Source organism: Diorhabda sublineata, chromosome 10 (genome assembly GCF_026230105.1).
Source record: "Diorhabda sublineata isolate icDioSubl1.1 chromosome 10, icDioSubl1.1, whole genome shotgun sequence".
In the NCBI taxonomy this organism is placed as follows: domain Eukaryota; kingdom Metazoa; phylum Arthropoda; class Insecta; order Coleoptera; family Chrysomelidae; genus Diorhabda; species Diorhabda sublineata.
The window spans coordinates 3667557-3689517 of NC_079483.1; the positions used below are offsets into that span (position 1 = coordinate 3667557).

The 21961-nt window shown below is 33.7% G+C and overlaps 1 protein-coding gene across 1 annotated transcript in view; it reads right to left on the reverse strand.

Moving 5' to 3' along the window:
- Positions 1–3914: 3914 nt before the first annotated feature.
- Positions 3915–21961, reverse strand: part of LOC130449648 (ATP-binding cassette sub-family C member 4-like) — a 51815-nt gene continuing 33768 nt past the window's right edge. Inside the window, exons 10-15 of the mRNA XM_056787596.1 lie at positions 20963–21193; positions 13381–13642; positions 13056–13255; positions 9723–9858; positions 7600–7795; positions 3915–4088 (exon numbers count right to left, since the gene is read on the reverse strand). Of these exons, the coding sequence (XP_056643574.1) occupies positions 3978–4088; positions 7600–7795; positions 9723–9858; positions 13056–13255; positions 13381–13642; positions 20963–21193 (1136 nt within the window). The 3' untranslated portion in view covers positions 3915–3977. The remainder of the gene's footprint in view (positions 4089–7599; positions 7796–9722; positions 9859–13055; positions 13256–13380; positions 13643–20962; positions 21194–21961) is intronic.

Sequence of the window (21961 nt, forward strand, 5' to 3'; positions counted from 1 at the left end):
GGATAGACTACCAAACAAAGCTATTTGAAGGAGAAAGTGATACTAAGGAAGCTAACATTACGTGGAAGCAACCATTCAAAAAGTCCTTAATAAACAGAAACTCTTCAAAACAGGATGAAGTTCATGATGAGCTACTATAGTACGGTGGCCAACATCTCACACAAAAAATTACAAATCTTATCAGAAAAATCCTCCTACATTATGAAATACCAGACAGATGACGAACCTTAACAATTATACTCATGTTTAATTACAGAGGGATGAATTTGTTAGATATAAAATTGAAATTCGTTACAAAAATTATCACCAACGATAGTAACTCGAACACAAAACTAGAAGATGATGATTCAGATCAGGAATATTCTGCATATTCATTCAACAAAAACTGGTTGAGAAATCTATATAATAACAAAAACTAGCATTTCTTTACTTCATTGACCTCAAAAGAAGCCTTTGACTGTATTATAGTGGAATAGAAATTTATCAATATAATCAAGACCATCGAAAACATATACTCAGATAATGAAATTCAGGCTAGTACCAGTGGTAAACAAATAAAAACCAAAGATGCGGCTAGGCAAAGGAGTGACAGAGAAACCAAGATCCTGTGCTATGCTGATACGTCATAATATGTGCTGAAAATAATGATGATCTTAAAAGATTATTAAATACCATTAATCTCACAGGAAACCAGTAGATGCAAATTAGAAATAGAATGTCAAATAATATAATAGAGAATGAAATACAAGTACCTTGGAATTGATACAACTAGTTCATAGGTCATAGTTACGTTGTGGGCGCCTAAGGGGTCGTTAAGCATATACGCCTTCAGATAGGCCAGTCGTGCCCCACATCACGTTACTAATGTCCAATTCCCTTTGAGAAGTCGATGAGGTACTTTGGCTTGTAATCACACACATTAGTTACCAGATTTTGTAGTTTTTTCTTGAACTCCAGCACTAACCTAGAGCACACCTTTTGGTTTGGTAGTTCATATAACCAGTTATAGATACGTAGAAGACAAGGTAAGAGAACAAGTAGCTGAAGCAAATAAGGTCGCGAAATATCTGCAGAACGTAATATGGTGGAACAAAGACCTAACACAAGAAACAATGACAAGAATTAAAAAAGCAACTATAAGACATATAAATCAAAAACAAGACCAGAAATATCAAAAACGAAAGAGCTCTTGGAGACCCCGAAAATGGAAATTGTCAAGTCTTGGGATAAACACTACTAGACTGAGAACGAAGCGAAAACAACAGACATTGAAGAATGGGTATAACGCAGTAAAAAACAATGAAACAACAAGTCGAATGACAGACGATAGACTGGTAAAAATAGCAAGGGATAAATTTCAATTTGAGCATGGAGCAGAGGTCGTTCAAGAAAGAGGTGGAGTGATAATTTAGAGCCAGGATGAGGAAAGTTATTGAATAAGGACCGGGCCTATTATGTAAGAAAGAAGAAGAAGAGGAAGAAGAATAAACAGTGGAATGCATTTATGTAATAACTAATAAATTTGTTCACTTACTTAATTCTTCTACCCCGTATCTTTATAAGTGTGTAAATATTCCTCATAACCTCTCTCTCACTTACTTCTGTACTTGATAAGCATTCTCAAAGTTTCTTTCATCTGCTGTCAGCTCACATTCTTTAACCTTGCTCTTCTTGGTTTTTCCTCTGAACTTCTTCAATATTCTAGCTTCTAATATCTGTTTTAATAATATTTCTTCTGCAATTTGTTGTAAGTAGTTTATATCAGTTGCTGTTTCACATTTTGCTATCTTCTTCTTCTTTCTTATGCTCAGTTTCTGTCTTTTTTGACATTTCCCAGCACTCGTTTCTCTTATTTTCCAAAGTTGAGTCCAAAGATTATACCAATAAATCTTCTAATGTCTTAGTCCAGTTAGTAGAATAAGAGACAAATCTCTTTCACAGACTGTACCCTGCGATGGCTGGCTTCGTTAGTAATTTATCGACTACTCATGCCTTTAGAGGATTTGTAGTTATTGCTTTGTAACTTATGTTGAATCCAATGCTTCGACTCCTTGTCTTGCCATTATCTGATTGATGAAGTATATTGCCCTATTGGACAGGGCACCTACAATATCTATAGAAACTCATAACTCTATCTTTGTAGACTTTTTAGCTTTTTCCAGTTTCCTCATTAGACTATACAGATCAGAAGCAGTTAATAAGCAGTTCTGCTCTAATATGAGACTCGATAGTTTTTTTCCATAGCTTTTTAAAAGAAAAACAAACATTGATGATTCGATAGGATATAACTTCTGAGCAGCGTATTGTCCGCGCCTTAGTACTAACTCTTAGGTCTGTCAAAGACTTGCTAGCTAGCGCGAAAAGAATTAAGTCCGCTCATAAGTATTGTTTTTCCCTTGTGGAAAAGGATCGGGTAGATTCCCTCGTTTTCTGGAGATTCCAAAGGCTAAGGATTTGATTCTTCCTGTCCTAAAGATTCGAAAAACGAGAAAGATTATTCAACTTTTGCAAACCATAGATTTAATGTAAGTACATATAACTTCATTATCTGAAGAAAATAGTTTACCACGTAAGTGTCTTCTAAGTTCTGGAAAAGTTGCTGAAGATAATTAGTCCAGTCGAGATAGCCTAAAAATCATCATTCTGCCTAGTTTTCCACGATATGTGTGAAACTTTGTATTTCGGTGATGGAAAGTGTGTACAAAGACATATCTTTATCCGTGGTCTGAAATAATTTTTTATCATTGTCAAAAACACGTATATATGTCAGATTATAAGGCAATTTCTCAATTTTTGCGTATAGCTTCGTTGCTGGTGATTTTACATAAAAAAGTTAAATCATTTTTTTTGTCATTAAAATACCTATAAAAGTAGACGCTGCACGTTGAAAAATATTAATTAGTTCAAGAGATAAATGAAAATGACAATGACTATTGTTGTTTCTAGATGAACAATTATAAAGGAGTTTAGTTATTGTCATTGAGTATTGTAATTGTTAAGTAAAGTAGCAGTTAAGTAAAAGTTTAATGGTTCATGACTTATGACCATATAAGTAAATTAACAGCAATAACAAAAAACTAAGAAGTCGACGTTTATTTAGAAAAAAAATGGAATTTTGCAATCAAGAGAATTTTTTTTCAAAATCCCCTTAGTTGCAAAATGAAATCTCGTGCGAATACGTCTTTTTTTCATAACTTTTTGTTTTTTGTTACGTAAATCGAAAGTGCATAAAAATAGCTTGCATTTAAAAAAAAATTCAGTTTTGTTGACAAACCACGGAGATACAGATCGGGAAAGTGAAAAATTAACTATGTACAACAAATTTAGCGAGGTGACGAAAAAAAAAATACCCAATAACTTTTTATTTATAGTACTATCATTACATAAAAAATGTTTAGCCGTACTTCTCTGGGGGTCTAATTGCGATAAAAGGATGATTTTTTTTAATTTGATATCTTGCATAGTTAAACACTATTTAATATGAGAACCTAATTGATCACAGATATGTATAAAAAATAAAGAAATTTACCCAATGATAATAAATAAGCTCCTTTACAATTGTTTATGTATAAACAACAATAGTTATTGTTATTTTCGTTTATCTTTTGAACTAATTAATATTTTTCAACGTACATCTACTTTTATAGGTCTATTACAAGTAAAAAATGATTTAACTTTTTTTAAGTAAATTCACCAGCAACGAAGCTATAAGGAAAAAATGAGAAATTAACTTAAACACATTTAGGTGTTTTTAAGAATGACAAAAATTATTTCAGACCACGGATAAAGATATGTCTTTGTACACACTTTCCATCACCGAAATACAAAGTTTCACACATATCGTGGAATACCAAGCGATTTTTCCTAAATTGCCTGGACAAAATTATGTTAATGCAGTTAAAAAAACACCCATATAATATATTATAAATTATTTTATTTACACAAATTTTATGAATAGGCACGTTTATCAAATTTTATTATTCCAGTCCTGAGTGTTTTATCATGTTATAAAAGAATCCATCTTCTTTATTTCTAAGAACTTGAGGGTCATCGAATTCAACAATTTCGCCATGATCCACCACCATTACCTAAAAAAATGTTGTTACTGATAAGAATTATTGAAACATACAAGATGAGTCGATAACTCCTAGTATTCCCCACGATATTTTTGTTTGCTTGAGACTCGTCTCGTCACGCTTTTGAAACACGACTCGAGACGATACTCTGAATTTTCCTTTCTAGACCAGACGGGATTTTCAAATATCGTACGGAGAGTCTCGTAGTCTCTAAGTGTCGCAGATAAAAATTGTGAATATTGATTATTTATTTTAATTATCGCGTATATTACACTGGTCTGCATGAAAATCGGCCCTGACTCCATTCTTGACGATTCTTATGTAAAATGTCATCCTGAATTCACATATGACCTCAGTTTTTCCCCATCACCCTCCGCTTGTGGGGAACATTCGAAACCAAGTAAAAAAATTCATAGCATAGGGTATGAAGATGTTGTTTTACTGGAGCAAACACCTAAAATTACTTTTCGCGGAAGATAAAGGCCTAGTGCTCTGCCCTAATGCCAATTCATTGATTATAGAGCTAAAGATGCCATGTGAACCAGACTAATGGAAATTGTTCATAGATTCGCTGAAAATAAGCTCAAAAATTATCCTGTTGGCAAATGGTAATGACTTATCATCAATTCCAGTCGTATATCCTGATGATATGAAGGAGACGTACGAAAATATTAGCTAAATCCTTGATAAAATTAGTTGTTAAAAGTTGTTGCTCTAGTCACGGGCCTGCAAGCAGGATTCAAAAAATGTTGTTGCTTCCTTTGTAAATGGGTTAGTCGAGCCCGAGACAAACATTACACCGTAGGCAACTGGCCTCTGTGACACAATTTTATCCCTGGTTAGAAAAATGTCGCCCACGATCCTTTGGTCCCAAAGGAAAATATTAACAATATTATTAACATCAAACTTGTATTGATCAAGCAGTTTATGGAAGTAAGAATTTTTGTAAAATTAATTTCCTCGTCTTAGCGAAGTAAATTCAAGGAAGGAGTTTTTGTGGGTCTCCAAATTAGACATTTTCTCCAAGATTCGACATTTATTGAATTTCTAGATCAAAAAGAAAAACGTGCTTGGCTTACATTCCAAAACGTGTGTAAGAACTTGTTGGGAAATCACAAAAGTGATCGCGGGGAACGCTTCCATCAAGATCTCTTAGAAGTGGAATGAAAGCATGTTGGTGGAGTTTTTGGGACAAGACGGCTGTACCTCAGTGTATAAAAAGAAAGCACCAAATGCTTTTTCATTACAGTTACATTTAATAATCTAGATCTTTTGGATCTACTTTCAATATTACACCAGGTTATTATTTATCTGAATTATCTCTTTGATCACCAGATTCTAGTGGGGTACAAAACTGATTAGTCATAATTTGCTTTTTGTTTGATTTTCTCACTATCAAAAATTTTTATAACATTACTGGTATTATAACACGAAAATTTCGATACTTGGCAAAATACTATCCAACCTGAGACACTACGCAATTCTAATATTGATAAGTACATATCCTTATTATCTTTTAGAGCCTTTTTCAGTGTCCTTTCCACTGTTTGAACATGTCTTTCAATGAATTGGCTAGATTGCGGATACCTGGGTGAACCCGTTTTATCTGACACTTTCCATCTTTTAAAAATTGCCGAGACTGCTTGTTAGTAAACTGAGGACCATTATCTGTATATATCTGGTCTCCCTAATGAATTGATGTGTAGTATTTGTTTTCAAGCAACATACCTCTGGATATTTAGAGAAGAGATCTACAATCAAAAGGTATTGATTTTCGTTGAATTGCAAAATAAATCTGCAGGTATGTGTTGCCAAGGCCTATTAGGTAATTTTTTTAAAATAAGACTCTCTTTTTGGTTCATATTATGGAAACTAAAGCTAGTGAAACAATTTTTCACTTTGACAGTTATTTCTTTATTTATATAGGGCCAATAACATGCTTTCAGTATACTTTTCTGCATACAAAGATGATTGAAATGTATTTTTTCTAATATCTAATCTCTCATTGATTTCGGAATTACCTACAAACGTTGCTCCGTAACAGACTAAGTTGATTACTAATCTTCAAATATGGTCTTAGAAGCATATTAACTTTTTTCCTTTTCCTTAGGTCAACTATCCATGAGGATTCTCTTCAACTCTTCATCCCTTTCTATTTACAACTCTTAAAATTATTTTGGACTAATACTGCTATACTGTATTATATCTAAATGAGCTTTTATTTCTTATTCTATGATCGAGAAGTTTTTGTTATCATAATTTGCTCCTGATAAAGCATCTCCAAAGACTTATATTCACTTTAAAATTAAAATTTTACAAATTAATTTTTAGTCTCTGTAACGTTTATAGAATATTGACTACTGACTGCGCCATATCAATTTGGTATTAAATACTGTGATACTTCAAACAACGTTTTATTAGAATATAAAATACATTATTCTTACAAGAGGACATTACGTATGCTTTCCGGTTCAGAATCGAATTCATACTCCACGTCATGACAGATGACATAGATTGGTTGTGTCTAACGTAAAACGTATATACAGGGTGGGCTAGATCACTCCATCGGAGCGCAACGTGCACTCTGCATTAAACATTATTACAAAAATAGCGATTCGTGCTCTATTGTTTGACGTTTTTTTCGACACGAGTTTGGATTACATGACATAAATCAGTATCCGAGGGAAAGTGTGATTCGATCGTGGGTCAGAAAGTTCGAAGCTACTGGTTCGACTCTTAATCAGCTCACAGGACGCCCAAGATCAACAAGAACAGAAGACACAATTCAACGAGTTAGAGATCAGCCGACCTTGTGGCTTGTGCAGAAAATCCACGTGCAAAACATCAAAAGCCTCTGCATTTGCTTAAAGTAATCGTTTGAGCGGCCATATCAGCGCACGGAAGCCATTTCTTTCAAAATAAACAGGGGCAATCTGTCACTGTAAATTCTGAACGATACATAGCCATGTTAAAGGTTTTTTTTTTCGAAACTGCAACAATTTGAAACCTATAATCGTACGACATGATTTCAACAAGATGACGTGACATGCCATACTTCTAATGCCTCTTTGGCGGTGGTTAACTTGTTGTTTGCTTGGAAATTGATATCTTGCTGAGGTTTCATTGCATGGCCGCCTAGAAGTCTGGACCTAACATCACCGGATTTTTCATGAGGGGATACCAGAGTCTACTCCAATAACCTAGCCTCGCTTAATCAGTTGAAGGACCAACATCCGAGAACAAATAGCAGCGCAATGTGCCAGCGAGTTTTTACCAATTTAAGATCTAGATTCGAGGAATGTTTGCAGCGCTATAGTGCACACCTGGATGATGTTCTTTTTAAAAATGAATTTCCCAGATGTATATTTCAAATAAAATAAAAAATTGTATGTGAATTATATTTAGTTTTTTTTATTATAATTTTGTTAACTACGCAAAACTTTCTGGCCCACCCTGTATAACACATATAACATTGCCAACATCCGGATGCGGATAGACATTACCAGAAGAAAAATAAACTCACCCTATCGCAGTCCATTACCGTATTTATCTTGTGAGCTATCGTCAATACAGTACAATCGGAAAAACTGGTTTTCATCGTCTTCTGAAGTACAGAACATGTTTCGATATCCATATTAGACGTTGCTTCATCCATGACGATGATTTTATTTTTACTTATTAACGCTCTTGCTAAACAAATTAATTGTCGCTGGCCTGAGCTGTCAAAAGGAATAATTGTTATGGAATAGAAATGCTAAGACGTGACGTTCATTTGCAGTTTTTTTTGTTAGTTTCATCTAAATATATAACTTCCAAATTTTCTGGTCATCCAGCAGAAATAAACTTAAGACTTATGTTGTGGTGTTCATAATGTTTAACTACTATTTATTTTTATTAACTTTTCACTCTTTAGACCTTTTTATATGTTTTTCGTGATTATTTGTCTTGATTTTAGGTAGTTTTTTATGGAGAATCAGCTTAAAAAATTTTTCGGCGTAAGTTGTTATACCGAATGTTATGTATGGAACGCCTAAATTATCTCGGAAACGGCTTGTACGCTTTCTATCAATTGTGATACGGCTGATTTTATGGTGGTTGTCAGATCTTTCAATTTATTTTTCAAATGAATCACCCTGTATATTTCTCGCTTTTAGAAATCCTTAAGAAATACTTGTTATTTTTCATCTAATGTTTCCTATACCTAAATGCCATAATTTAGGAATTATAGCTATATTCAAATTATCTCTGCCGAAGTTATAATAATACATTTGACGTTCCAATAAATTATTTTAATCATATTAGGATAAGGTGATGGGCGTAGAAGTCAACAAGAAACGTGTAATATCTTCAATAATTTATATCCTAACCGAAATCCTATAAAAAGATCTATTGTCGGCGAATTAGTGAAAAGGTTTAACGAAACTGATTCAGTAGAAGATTTATCCAAATCAGGGCGCAGAAAAACTGCATTTCGAAAAAATAACATTGATTTTGATAACTTTTAAATCATATTTTAATAGGTGAATGAAAATACTAACTATAGAAGTGATCAAATGTATGAATTGTTTGACAACTATTTTCATTTTGACAATAATGTAAAAATTGTAACAATGTGCTCCCCGCTGCTCTAAAAATGTAACACTTTGACATATTTTTATCTTTTTCTGTAATTTTTTTCCATATTTTTGTACCCTACTATAATACCTCAGAGATGCAACTTGGTATAGAGGTAAACTGCCCACAATAGTAATATTTTGAGCTCCCCTGGGTTATTATGTAGGCCACCCTCTATATTTTTTCACCTCATATTCTTTTTGCTCTAAAGATTGAACTTCAAAATTATATTCCTCGTTTATAACTCTGAAAGGTCTGTTTTGCATCTGCTTCTGACTCAACCTTTGCATTTCCGTACATTTAGCTAAAACTGTGCAAAGAGGTTATAGAACTCGTAGAGAAAGTTCTAGCAGCAGACTGGCAAGAGCTTCGGAACATGTTATCAAAGAAGAAGATGACTATGTTGTATCACCCTCTTTCCACCCTCCATAATTCAATCAAATGAGGACTCTAGTACAGACGATTATGACTACCATTAATATTTATGAAGATACTTTGGAATTGAAATATTTTATTCGCAAAAAAATTATTTTCCTTTATGGTTTTTCCAGAAAAAAACCAATGGAGTACAAAAAGGGCTCAGATTACGTCTGGTACCCTGTTTAAACCATACGCCTTTATAGGCAGGTACATTTTAACGAATACTTTCTCGTATAAGATACATATTTTTAAAAGTAGTATTTATAAATATATAAAATGAGGTATCTACGCCCATGGTAGATCAAACAAAATTTCCCCTTTCCAAAAAGACTCTTAAATATTGAAACTTATCATTACTCCCATTTTGGCTGTATCAAATGTGTCTTATTAAACACTATTTCTGGATGTACATTTTGCTTTAGCTCCCTCTTAATCTACTCTTAGATTTTTACTATCTATCTTTTTTCTCTGTCACTGATGTGTAATTCTAATTCTTTATGTGGTGTTCTTCATATCAATTTTTAGACATTCAACATGTCTCTCTTTATACACTGGAGACACCCCGTTTAAAGTCTATGAACAGAAAATTCTGCCAAATACTAAGTTAGTTACCTATAGTTGCTACCGCCTTCAACAATCTGGTCATCTAGATTGGTGAAAAGCTTTTTAATATTGACTTGACCTATTGCTCTCCATATTTCGTCATCAGAATGATTTCCTTTGGGATCTAAGTTTGTTCTAATTGAACCTATAACATAATTAACGGCGTTAGTAGAATAGCAATTTTTAAGGATTATTTTCCTACTTCATTACTTCACTAAGATGCTCTTGGAATTTAACAAACAATAATAATATTAGAAGAAGATAAATATCTCTAGTACTAGCTCCACTTCTGTCAATAGCTATAGAAAGAAAGAATAAGAGGTAAATATTTTAGAAAATATTGAATGAGTTCTGAGAACTGCTCCAGAGAAAATAAAAATTGGCTAATAAAAAACAGTCGTAATATCCATGAAACAGGTATCGTTCGACTCACAGCTAAAGATTTGATCATTCCTCCGATTTGGCGTAACTAGCACCAATATCTACTATGGGTTCAGTTTTATAGCCAATTTTAGTCTCATTGGTCGTGCCTGGGGCCTCACTAGCTATTGTAAGAGAGCAAATAAGAAGCTGTAGCATATTTATACTTTTCCAATTGATCCAGTCCCAGATCATGTTCTGAAAGTCTTCTTGAAGATCTGGTTTTTTGGATCGGTAAAATTATCTCAACATTTCCTTTGATTTCCAGAATTTAAATGTTCTTTTCTGATTCATTTAGTTTCCCATAGCATTTCCAGAACAGTTTTTAATTAGTAACTCGGGAGTTGGAGTCTTTAGTGGCAGTCTAAGTGGCAGAATGGATTCCCGTATCGTACTCATTTCTAGATTTATTTCCACACGTCTTTCAATAGCAAGTATTTCTGCGTAGACCCTAACATGAATAAAGAAGAGGCTCTATATTGACAAGAGAAAATAAAGAGGCTCTGGAAATCGACTACTTAAGTGGATCGTGCAGGATATCTAGAGCAGAGAATATACGGAATGACGAAGAACAGGTCGAGTATACAAGACTTCAATGAGAATACAGACTAAGCAGCTGCTCTGGTACGGACATATGATGAGGATGGAGTAGAACAGGTGGCCGAAAGCATTGATGTATCAACCGCAGAATAGAGCAAAACGATCCTCAAGGACCTGGAAGAAGGGGATTGAACAGACCATGAAAGACAGAGCATTTCCAAGAAAACGAATGTATAAATAGAAAATTGTGACGTACAAAATGCGTGACCTTCTGGTTTAACCACTTCCAGAATCTTTGTTTCCTTCAATAACCATTTTTTCAGCATTAAGAGTTGATCATCACATTTATCAGTGGGTATATTAATTGAATTTACTCCAGTTTTTCATAATTTTTGTATTAGAGTTATTGGACGTAGGAATGAATCTAGGAATACATATTAACTTAGAAATATGTACAAAATGGGGGGTTGTAAATATGCATGGGAGTTGGTACATCAATAAAAACTGATACTCGTTATTCAGTCTTCTATTCATGATTCACTATTCTAGGTTTGGCAGTTATATCCAATTTACAAGTAAAACGCATTGTACCAACATTTTTGTGGTCTGGCAGATGTGCTGGTCTAAAAATAAAAGGGTGTTTCATTTCAAATTGAAATGTTACTTCAAAAACGGGTAGTTCGATTATAATCCAGGGACTAACGGTTTTAATCTGACATTAAAATCAATAGGAATGAGTTTTGGTATATGAGCAATTCTCGAACATTAAGAAGAAAAATTGTTCCACACGCGAACGGATATGGAAACTGGGGAAAACTCCTGGAGAAACCCGGAAAATTGGTATTTTGTGAATAACGTGGAAGGGATTGAAAATTTCAATACTATGTATATGAATAAACATATAGAACGTGAAAATATGTGCACAAAGGAGATTTATATATAGTTTACCGAAAAATGCTTTCATTACAAGATAATGAACTTGGTCATATCAAATCTACGCGTCAACAACTCCGAATTCTTAAAGACTTGCCGTCACGCTCGACTAAAATCTTTATAACTCTGTTCTTTTTGGCTGAAAAGTCCCAAAGTAAACAGATTTTGAAAAAAAAACCTTCAGCAAGTGTTGTCAAAAGTATTTGTGATCCTAAGCTGAAATAATTTTGTTTAATAAATAAACAATGTGATTTAACGGTATTATTTGGACAAACAGAGTATGACCCAAGATTCAGTAGGTCAGAATTGAACAAATGAAATATAACATTCTTTCATTGTATTTAGCTAAAATCAATCACATTTTTCTGAACAAGTATCAAAGTGCAGATTCTTGAAAAATGCTACTTGTCATTCCAATCCCGAGACACTGACCTTTCAGGATATGCGCCCTAAAACGTGGGATAAGAAAATTTCTATTAATCTTTCTTTAAATAATCCGGAAATTGTCCAAAACACATTGAAACTTTTTTGATACGGATACTAAGTCTATCTCATTTATTTTAGCTTCATTACTGTGAGAATCTGTATTTCAGAACATATTTTTTCTTGTAATGACCCTCATTTTTTTGGATAATCTCAGGCCAGTTTTATTTTGAAATAATCGACGATTTCTCACACGGTAAACGAGTCGACACGCAAGTTCACAAGGATCGCTTTCAATAATTGAATAAAGATGATGCTTGGGTAATTACTTACCATCATATAATAAATTAAAACTTCGATTGATGTGAAGTTACACACAATAAAATATCATGGTGCAATTTTTTGGAATACGACTCTAAAAGTCATAAATAAATAATTCGTACTGTGAAAGCTGTTTTCAGATTACAAATATCAATTGTGTATAACCAGCAAATCAAATTTATAAAAATTATTAGCAAAATGTGATTTCAGTCTATTCAAATCACGAATCCACACAGTTACAGCCTAATTAACTTGAGCATACGTATCACAAATCTTGCACCAGGGATCCATTATTGAAAAACAGCACTTCAGGGCAACGTATCTTCAAAATCGTTTATTTTTCGAAAAGACATGCAGAAACTTTTTTTGTGAAAATTTTCACGCTTCAAACACTTGTTTCTATATATTGTAGCGAAATTTTCTAAACTTTTCTTTAACTATTTTCTTTAAGTACTCTCCAAAAACCACTCGTATGCCAAAAATCATTACTATCAGATTTAATGTCAGGTTTTTGTAAAATTTTGGCTTCAGCGCTTGGACTATTATTCATAGATTTTATTGCATTAAACTATAGAGTACAGTTATCCCCATCTAAGATGGAGAAGCGTACGAGATATTAGATATTCAAGGTTAAAATATTTACAATGAAAAAACAGTTGAGAGCAGAACCAATTTGCTACAACCAAAAACAAATTTTTTTCCTACCTGAAAATAGTATGGGATCTTGAGGGATGATGGCGATGTTAGATCTCAAAAATTGCAACGATAGAGTACTGGTTTCTACGTTGTCGATAAAAATTTTTCCTTCAATATCGTATAGTCTGAATAATGTGGAGATAATGGATGATTTTCCAGCTCCAGTTCTTCCTACTATACCAACTTTTTCCTTCGATTTTATTGTAAAACTGGAAATAATTAGACGTTTGAACCAGGTAAATAAATATCAATGTTTATAGAACATTATTTTGCGTGATACGCTTTGATTATTTTATAAATGTAAATAAAAGATTCTTTCATGACGAATACCCACCTTATATCTTTCAATACTTTGTTTTCCGTATTATTATAGGCTAGAGACACGTTTTCATATCTTATCTCTCCTAAAGACGGCCAGTTATCCAAAATTTGACCTTTAGTTTTATTTTCTATTGGAGTATCTGCGTATTCAAGAATTCTCTCTATTCCTGTCATATTATTTTCTAATTCTGTGTACTGCCGAATTACCCACTGTAGAAGACCGGTTAGCATCATCGCTTGGGTTATAGCTAAACCCACATCACCAGCCTTGGAATCTGTGAACACAAGAAAAAAACAATGAACGGTGTCTTGGCGGTTACAACAGGAAATATAAGAAATTTATGAAAATAAGCTAGAAATAGTCATTTATAACATGAGGTTTAGTTACAAGTAGAAGTAGAAGAAAAGAACAACAACTACCTATACGGAGCACGATAGAGGATGGGGAATGCTAAGACAAGAAATAGTAGAATACACACAGACACAACAGATTGACGAGTCCCACTGGAAAATCTATTTCGAACAACTGTACGCAGATACTCTCGAAGAGGAGGGAAACAAAGAAAACAATGAAGAAGAAGATGAAGAAAATAATGAACCTCTCTAGATATTAGAAGAAGTAACGATAGAACACGCAAAAAAGATCAAAAACAGGAAAGTACCTGGATAAGATAACATACCATGAGTAATTGAAATACGGAGGACAACAGCTAGTGGTAGAACTTACAAAGCTTTACAACAGAATACTATCATCCAAAGAAGTTCCTAACGAATGAAAAAAGAGCATAACCATTCCTATATTCAAGAAAGATGACAGGAAATATCCAGAGAATTATAGAGGTATAACCCTACTAAACACAACCATGAAGCTTTTTACAAAAATCATTGAAACAACATTAAATTAAATGAACATGTAAACACATCGGAAGAGCAATAAGGATTTAGAAGAAATCGATCAACCATAGATCAACCATAGATTTCATATTCACAATCAGACAAATAGTTAAAAAGCTATAGATTACGGCAAGCCCGCGTACATGTACTTCATAGATCTCACCTAAGCATTCGACAGGGTAAGGCTAAGTGACGTAGTAGACATTCTAAACAGGAAATACTTTCTGAAAACCATAATAGACATTCAAACTATAACAGATTCACTTACAAATTACCAAAATCTGGCAAACACCTAACATAACCAAAGGGTATCCGACAGGGAGACTCCTTAACTGTTTAACCTGATAATGGACGAAATAATAAATCATGTCAAGAATACAGCAAGAGGATATTCACTTACAACGGGCGCAATATAAATTATCTGTTATGCCGATGCCGCTGTAATTGTGGCAGAGAGCGAAGATGAAACCTTTAACATGCAAGTATCCATTGCAAAAACTAAAACCTTTGTCATCTCTAAAGAACCAATGTGGTGGAAGCTCGCCCTAGAAAATAAAACCATAGAACAGGTAATGTCATTTGACTACCTAGGCACACAAATCAGCGCAGACCAAAACAGAATAAATGAAGTAAAAGGACAAGCAAACAAAGCCAGCCGAATATCAGGCGCACTCCGGGACATTACCAAGACAAACAAAAAGGCAAAAGTTAAAATATACAAAACCTGCGTTAGACCCATATTGACAACTAAAAACATCATTCGAACAACAGAAATAAAAATACTCAGAAACATATGCGGATACAAACTAAGAGACAGAAAGAGCAACACATATATAAGACACGAATGTGAGGTGGAAGACATAGTCAGATGGGGACGTAAACGTAGAAGAGCTTGTAACGAACACGTGGACAGGATGACCAGAGAAAGATTAGCAAAGAGCGCACGAAACTGTAAACCATTGACTCGACGACCTTTAGGAAGACCTCCAAAAAGATGGATGGATTCATGGACATCAACATATCAGAGATGACAAGTTGGAAACTGCAAGTCTAAGGCCTACAATACGTTAAAGAAGAAGATAAGAAGAAGAAATGTTCTAATGAGTGGAATAGTTTGTGAAATGAGCGGAGCGAAACGAAAAAAAAAACAAAATCACTTGTAACACAAATATCGTACAATATTTTTGTTTAACTGCCATTGAACTTCCAAATGCTTTTTGATATTCAAATAATAACAAATCTATGTTAAAAATATTTTCAATACGCTTAATAGCTATGTTTGTAACTTACTTGAGTCGAAAAAACGTCTTTAGGCAGAAATTGAATACAATATATCTCATACTAACGGAAATTCTATCAAAACACAGAAGTTTAATGATAATTCTCCTTATAAAATATATTATATCTATATTAATTAATATTTTTAACATTTTAATCAAGATTGAAACAAAACAACAGACGAATTTGTGCAGCTATTATATTTATCAATTTTTTTCTTCGGCGTGTATAAATACCAATTAATAATTATTACCACATAAGTAGTAAAATACAAAATAACATAAGCGTGACTTGAACCTGGGACCATGTGAGCCTCGTACTCTATGGAGAACTCAATAATAATCTTTTTCTACGACCGTGCGTTTTAACCCACTTTCCCGCACGCATTTTAGTTTTGAAACCTTCCCGCACTAGTGCGGGAAAGTGACATTCTTCAAAGGAGAAACAACTATCAAACCACCCGAGTTTGATATCAGTTGCTATGACAACCCAAGCGTGTAATTGTTACTAAAATATCAAAGTTGTTCAAAACGTTTCGGAAGTGACCGAATAAGAACAATCTTCTAAATTAAACCACATTAAACCGAATCCGATACAATAATATTAATGGATTCATCCGACGAAGAACTTCCCAAAGCCATTTTGAAGGCTGCAAATGAAGCTAATTCCGAGCTGCTACCTGCCAAATCCAGACTAAGGTATGAGAAGCAATACGACCATTTTGTTACATGGTGTAAGGAGAAAGGGGCCAAAACTTATAAGGAAGAGGTATTTCTGGCGTATTTTTCAGACCTAAGGTTTTGAAATCTAATGCATTATGGTCCCGCTATTCGATGGTAAAAAGTTTAGTAAAAATAAAACAAAATTTGGATATAGGAAACTTCCATAAGCTAACGTCGTTTCTTAAACAAAAAAATATTGGTTTTCCAGCACAGAAAGCACAAGTTTTTACCCAAGAAGATATATCCAGGGTTATGCTAGCACCAGATGATTAAAGTGAGTACCATTTTTGCACTGGCTGGCGCTCTCCGCAGATCCGAGCTTGTAAATATCACTGTCGACAACATTCAAGACAAAGGCAACCTAATTAATTGTTGTGAAAATTTCTGATTCCAAAAATCACTCGTCAAGATCATTTGTTTTATCTCAAGAAATAAATGATGGAACCTATTTGAAAGTACGCAGATTTACGACCACCTACCATTCTACACCGCCGATTTTTTATTCATTATAAGAATGGAAAATGCTCAGTTCAATGTTTTGGCGTAAACACTTTTGGTAAGATGCCAGCAGTGATTGCCGCATATTTACGCCTACCTAATCCGGAACGTTATACAGGACACAGTTTCAGACGTTCTTCGACAACGTTCCTAGCAGACTCCGGCGAAGAAATAACCAACCTAAAGCGCCTGGGTGGCTGGAAGTCTACTACTGTCGCTGAGGGCTATTTGGAGGACACCGAGAATCAGAAGAAAAAAATATCAAATAAAATTCTCTGTACTACAAATGACTTAAAACCGTTGCCGTCACCGTCATCGTCATCTTTATGCGACCTGCAACCGATGCCATCCTCACCAACGTCATCTACCTTCCAGTTGAAACCAAATAACTCCATTGGACCGGCAATTCTTACTAGTCTACAGAATGCAACAAATTGTGTTTTCAATATTAATATTTATAATAATTAGTTTTTAGTTATATTTTTGTAGTTTTGTATAAATTTTGTATATTATGTTTGTTGGAATAAAATAATTTTAGAAAAATGGGTTGGCATACTTTTTTGTATATAGGGTCGTAGAAAAAATAATGTTCCTAACTCATGCGTAAAGTGTCTTTCCCGCACTTGACCGCTTGCCCGAACTCCGCTCCGCGTCGTTCGGGACAACTGCAGTCGCGTACGGGAAAGTATCACTTTCCGCACTTGTTAGGAAAATAACTATTTTTACTCACTACTGTATGTTTATTCACACACTAGTGGATAAAGTAAAGTTTCACGCAATTGAAAGTGTGTGTAAAGTACGTAATTTACGCACGGTAGTAGAAAAAATACTTTTAACATTTGTCCACGTAATCAATCACTTTTAACAGTGTTGACTCTCATTAAAAAGTATAACTTTTAATGGCAGTTGTACATAAAAGATCCTATCTTCAAGACTAAATTCTATTCACGTATTTTGAATATTTATAATTTATACATGATTTCTTCATCTCAAGATATTGAGTTACAGGTCATTTAGTAGTTTGGAGCCCGGCAACAGAGAGGAATTGGGGCTACAACCCAAGTATACTAAAGTAAATGTATATTGCCATCATGAAATCTATCATCATAACCTCTTCACAATGCGAAAGCTGGTCTGCATATGTATAACCATGCGAATGTGAAAGAATTCTGCGAAGAGAGAAGAAACTCCCCCCTCGATGGTCAGTGGAGATGAGTTTATTAGACAGATGAATTCAATAATATAAAGGAAGCAACTAAGATAGAAGTGTATGGACTCGTTATAAAAACACTTGTGGAAAACCCCAAGTACATTCCAAGAGCAACTTGTAAAATAAGCCCAATTTAATATAAATAAAAAATGAAATATAATGTGCTGAGCTCTTCTGTAATTAGTTCCAGAATGGTTTTCGATTGCTTAGGCATACTTAACAGACCCGGCAGGAATAACATAGCTACTACCTGCTTTGGGTCAAGTCAGGCAAACAAAGAAGCTCAAGTATTCTTCTGAGACTAGACCCATTTTGTGAAATCGCCTCCATTACAAAATAATAAACACATTTTTACTGTTAAAATTATACCAACTAGTACCAAGTACCAAGTTTAGTACAATCTGTAGAGGAACTATCGCAAACAGAAGATCATCATCCTGTCTAAAAGTCAAGCAGCTAATGAGCTTTAAGCTGGAATATCTTGAAATCGAATTTCGTTTGGGATGACCTAGACAAATTAACTGAGCTAGGCAAGAAAAATAAACAATAACAAACACCTGAAGACGCTAGACCCAGCAGATAATGTGGCGTGCAGATTGTGTTGTACAGAAAACCAAACCTCTATCCACATTCTCTCTAAGTGTGAAATACTAAGGAACTCCAAAGCACTACATCTGGATGCGTACAAAATAGAAGACAAAGATCTCTGGTATATAAAGTCATCCACTATTCTAGACTGCGTAAAAGCTGGGTTCCCCAGTATCGCGGCAAGGAAGGGGGAGAGAATAGATCTTTTGGGTCGCAGTGTATACGATATTTCAAATCTATACATACATACATAGGTAATGAAGAAGAGAAAAGGTAAAGGTAAAACTAATCAACTTGACCTATCAATATATACCAAATTTTCATATCAATAAACCTTTTCTCGCGAAAAATCAATTCGGTAAATATTTTTACAATCAATCCCGTAAATAATAAACTTTGACGTTGATATAGAAGCTGGAAAGATAAATAATTGGATCAAATAATAATACTCATGGTATCCATAAATTAATAAACAAGCGAAAACAATAAGCGATAAGAGACGTATGAACATCTAGAAGAACAAAAATGAAAATGATGAATGTACAAACAAAGAAGATGAACATAATAGAATATGAGAAAGTTATTAGATGAAAACAAAAGAGAAGAATACGCGAAGCAAGTAGAGGATCTAACATGAAGAAAATAAAAACTTAGAAGAGATATGGGAAAATAAAAGATAACAAGTACTAAAACAATATCTAATAAAAACAAAAAGATAGTGGATTGATGATAAAAAAAGAAATATCGATAAAAAAATAACATAAAAGAATTTTATGGTAAATCAATAAAGGATAACAAGACATATGAAGTGATGGAAAGTAAAAGCGTAGTAAAAGAGTTTAAAGAAATCTGGAAAGAAAATTTTCAAAACGGTAATGGAAAATATAAATTGTATAAATAAATCGGGAAAATGAGTAAAAATTACCAAAAAAATCACTGATATTTGAAGCAATATATGTCATTGTGAAGAGTAAGAATTGGTGAATACTTGGAACGATGAAATAAATATGAAACTAATGAGGTACGGTGGGAATAACTGTTCGAACGATTATATACATTGATAAGTAATATATGGAGAGATGAAGGGATACCAGGAGAATGTGAAAATTAACAAATAATCACAATACATATAAAAAAATAACATTAATACAAAGGAACAACGCAACACAGATACAATATATTCAAGTAAACAGTTAGTGGAAAGCACATGAACACCAGACCAAGACAAAGAGATAGAAACGAATAGAAAATATATTGAAATGACTATGAAGGCATCAAAAGTAAGTGTACTGACGAGCAAAAGGGATACAGAAGGGATTTCAATTAATAAAAGAATGAAAAAAAGTGACTCTCTATCTGAATCGCTACATCAGCTTGCTTTACAGCATTAAGAAATTTTGTTAAAGGAAACTCAATAAGCAGCTGGGGTCAGATAATAGCATACGCAGACGATATAGTCCTGAGAACAAAAAAGTATGTTGAAAGAACCGATGGAATAAGTGAAAAAAATGAAAATAGAACGAAAATTATGAGATATGCCGAGCAAGAAGTAGAAAACCTCAAATCCATATAACTGTTAAAAATAAAGGGGCAAAAAAGATCAGAAACATACAAAATATCAAAAGCTAATGAGCCATATGATGAAAATAAGAGAAAGTTAATAAACAAAATGACCAAACTGCATATCAACAAAACGATGATGAGACTGAAACTAATGGGCGGCATAGAAACAATGACAATAACGAAAATATAAAAGAAAAGGAGCATGGTAAAAAGATAATGAGAGCAATATTAAGACCGATGAAGATTGATGAAAATGAGTACAATATACATGAACCAGAAAATTAAAGGTAGATATAAACAAAAAAAACTAACAAACAAACATTAAGATGAAAAAGGACGAGGACACAGTAGGTGTATCAATACTACAATGGGATCTAAGAATTAAAAGTGGTTAAAAGAAGTAGTGGAGGACCTGGGAATCAAGCGATTGAAATAAAAAACAAGGAACAGAACAGCAAGGAGAATAATTAGTGACAGTGGAATGAATAGACGATGGGAATTGATTCACATCGCAAAAAGAATCTAGAAAGTTTTATTCGGTCCAATACCACCACCAAGAGTGAGCATTTGATATATCCAGTAGCTATATGGTACTTATAGGTTCATTTACTCTCCAACTTTTATTGCACAATTTTAACTTCATCACATTGTACGTCAGTATCTTCCAGATAATTATTAGAAAAATCCTATATTCCTTAACATTTCTGGTTTTATGTGCTGCCAATTACTTTTCTAACTCTATTATCACCAGTATTATTGATATTATTTAAAGCATTATAAAAGATACATACACAAAAAGTTTTTTTGTACACATATTAAAGACTTGTTATAAATCCACCTACCTGTATCAAAAATAACGAACTTTAGAATAACAGCAGCTGAAAATGTTGCTGAAGCTATATCGAGAATAAAAGCATAAAATCTTGATGAACACATTAACATAAACGATGCCGAAGTAAAATGATTTTGATGAATATCGAACTCGGATATGAGTAAAGATTGTTTCTCGTATGCTCTCACAGTTTGAAGACCTTCTAATGTTGCATTCAAATAACCAATCATTGGACTTCTTGCTAAAAAGAAACAAGTGTGATTGCGCTAAGAGGCTGCCTATATCTAACATTACTGAAGCTGTAGTATTCGCAAAACAGTAAGGTCGACCGCCCACGATGCAATTGCTTTGAAACAAAGCTTGCAAACCAGTTGAGCTTTTTTCAATATGAGTGATTAAGAATTGAACCCCGAATTTGTGGGGTAAGTGGAAAAACAGCTTTTTATCGACATTCGATGAAAATCTATAAAAGTTCTATCTGTCTGAGACAGTTCCTGTGCTGCTACGAACAATCTAGAGATCACATTTTGACTTAGGTATGGATGGATCCAATATTTTTTCTGTATCCTGCGTTCCCTGCGGTATTGATAATAATCAATGTCGTCTTCCTCATCTGAGTATGAATACATAGAAAAATTACGTTTTTCTACTGCACCAACTGATTTAATACTGAATACGAGTCGTATCCGCACTCAAAAGTTTTATTTTGATTGCGAAATTGTTGCAAGAACAACTGTTTTGCAAGCTTTGTTCAAAACAGTTGTATCATGGACGGTCGGCCTGATAAAACTAATATTTTTGTGAGTTTTGACGTTGATGAAAGTTTCAAAAACGTCCCTAGCTTACTAACTGTCGGAATTAGTCCTAAAATATACAGAGCGCCGCTAAATCATGTAACAAATGCATTACTTTGCAAACAATTTAATTTTTATAAAAGTCCTAATATAGGTCGATTTTTAATTTCGTATTGTGACTCTTTATAGGGTGTACAATCGAATGGTATTTAAAT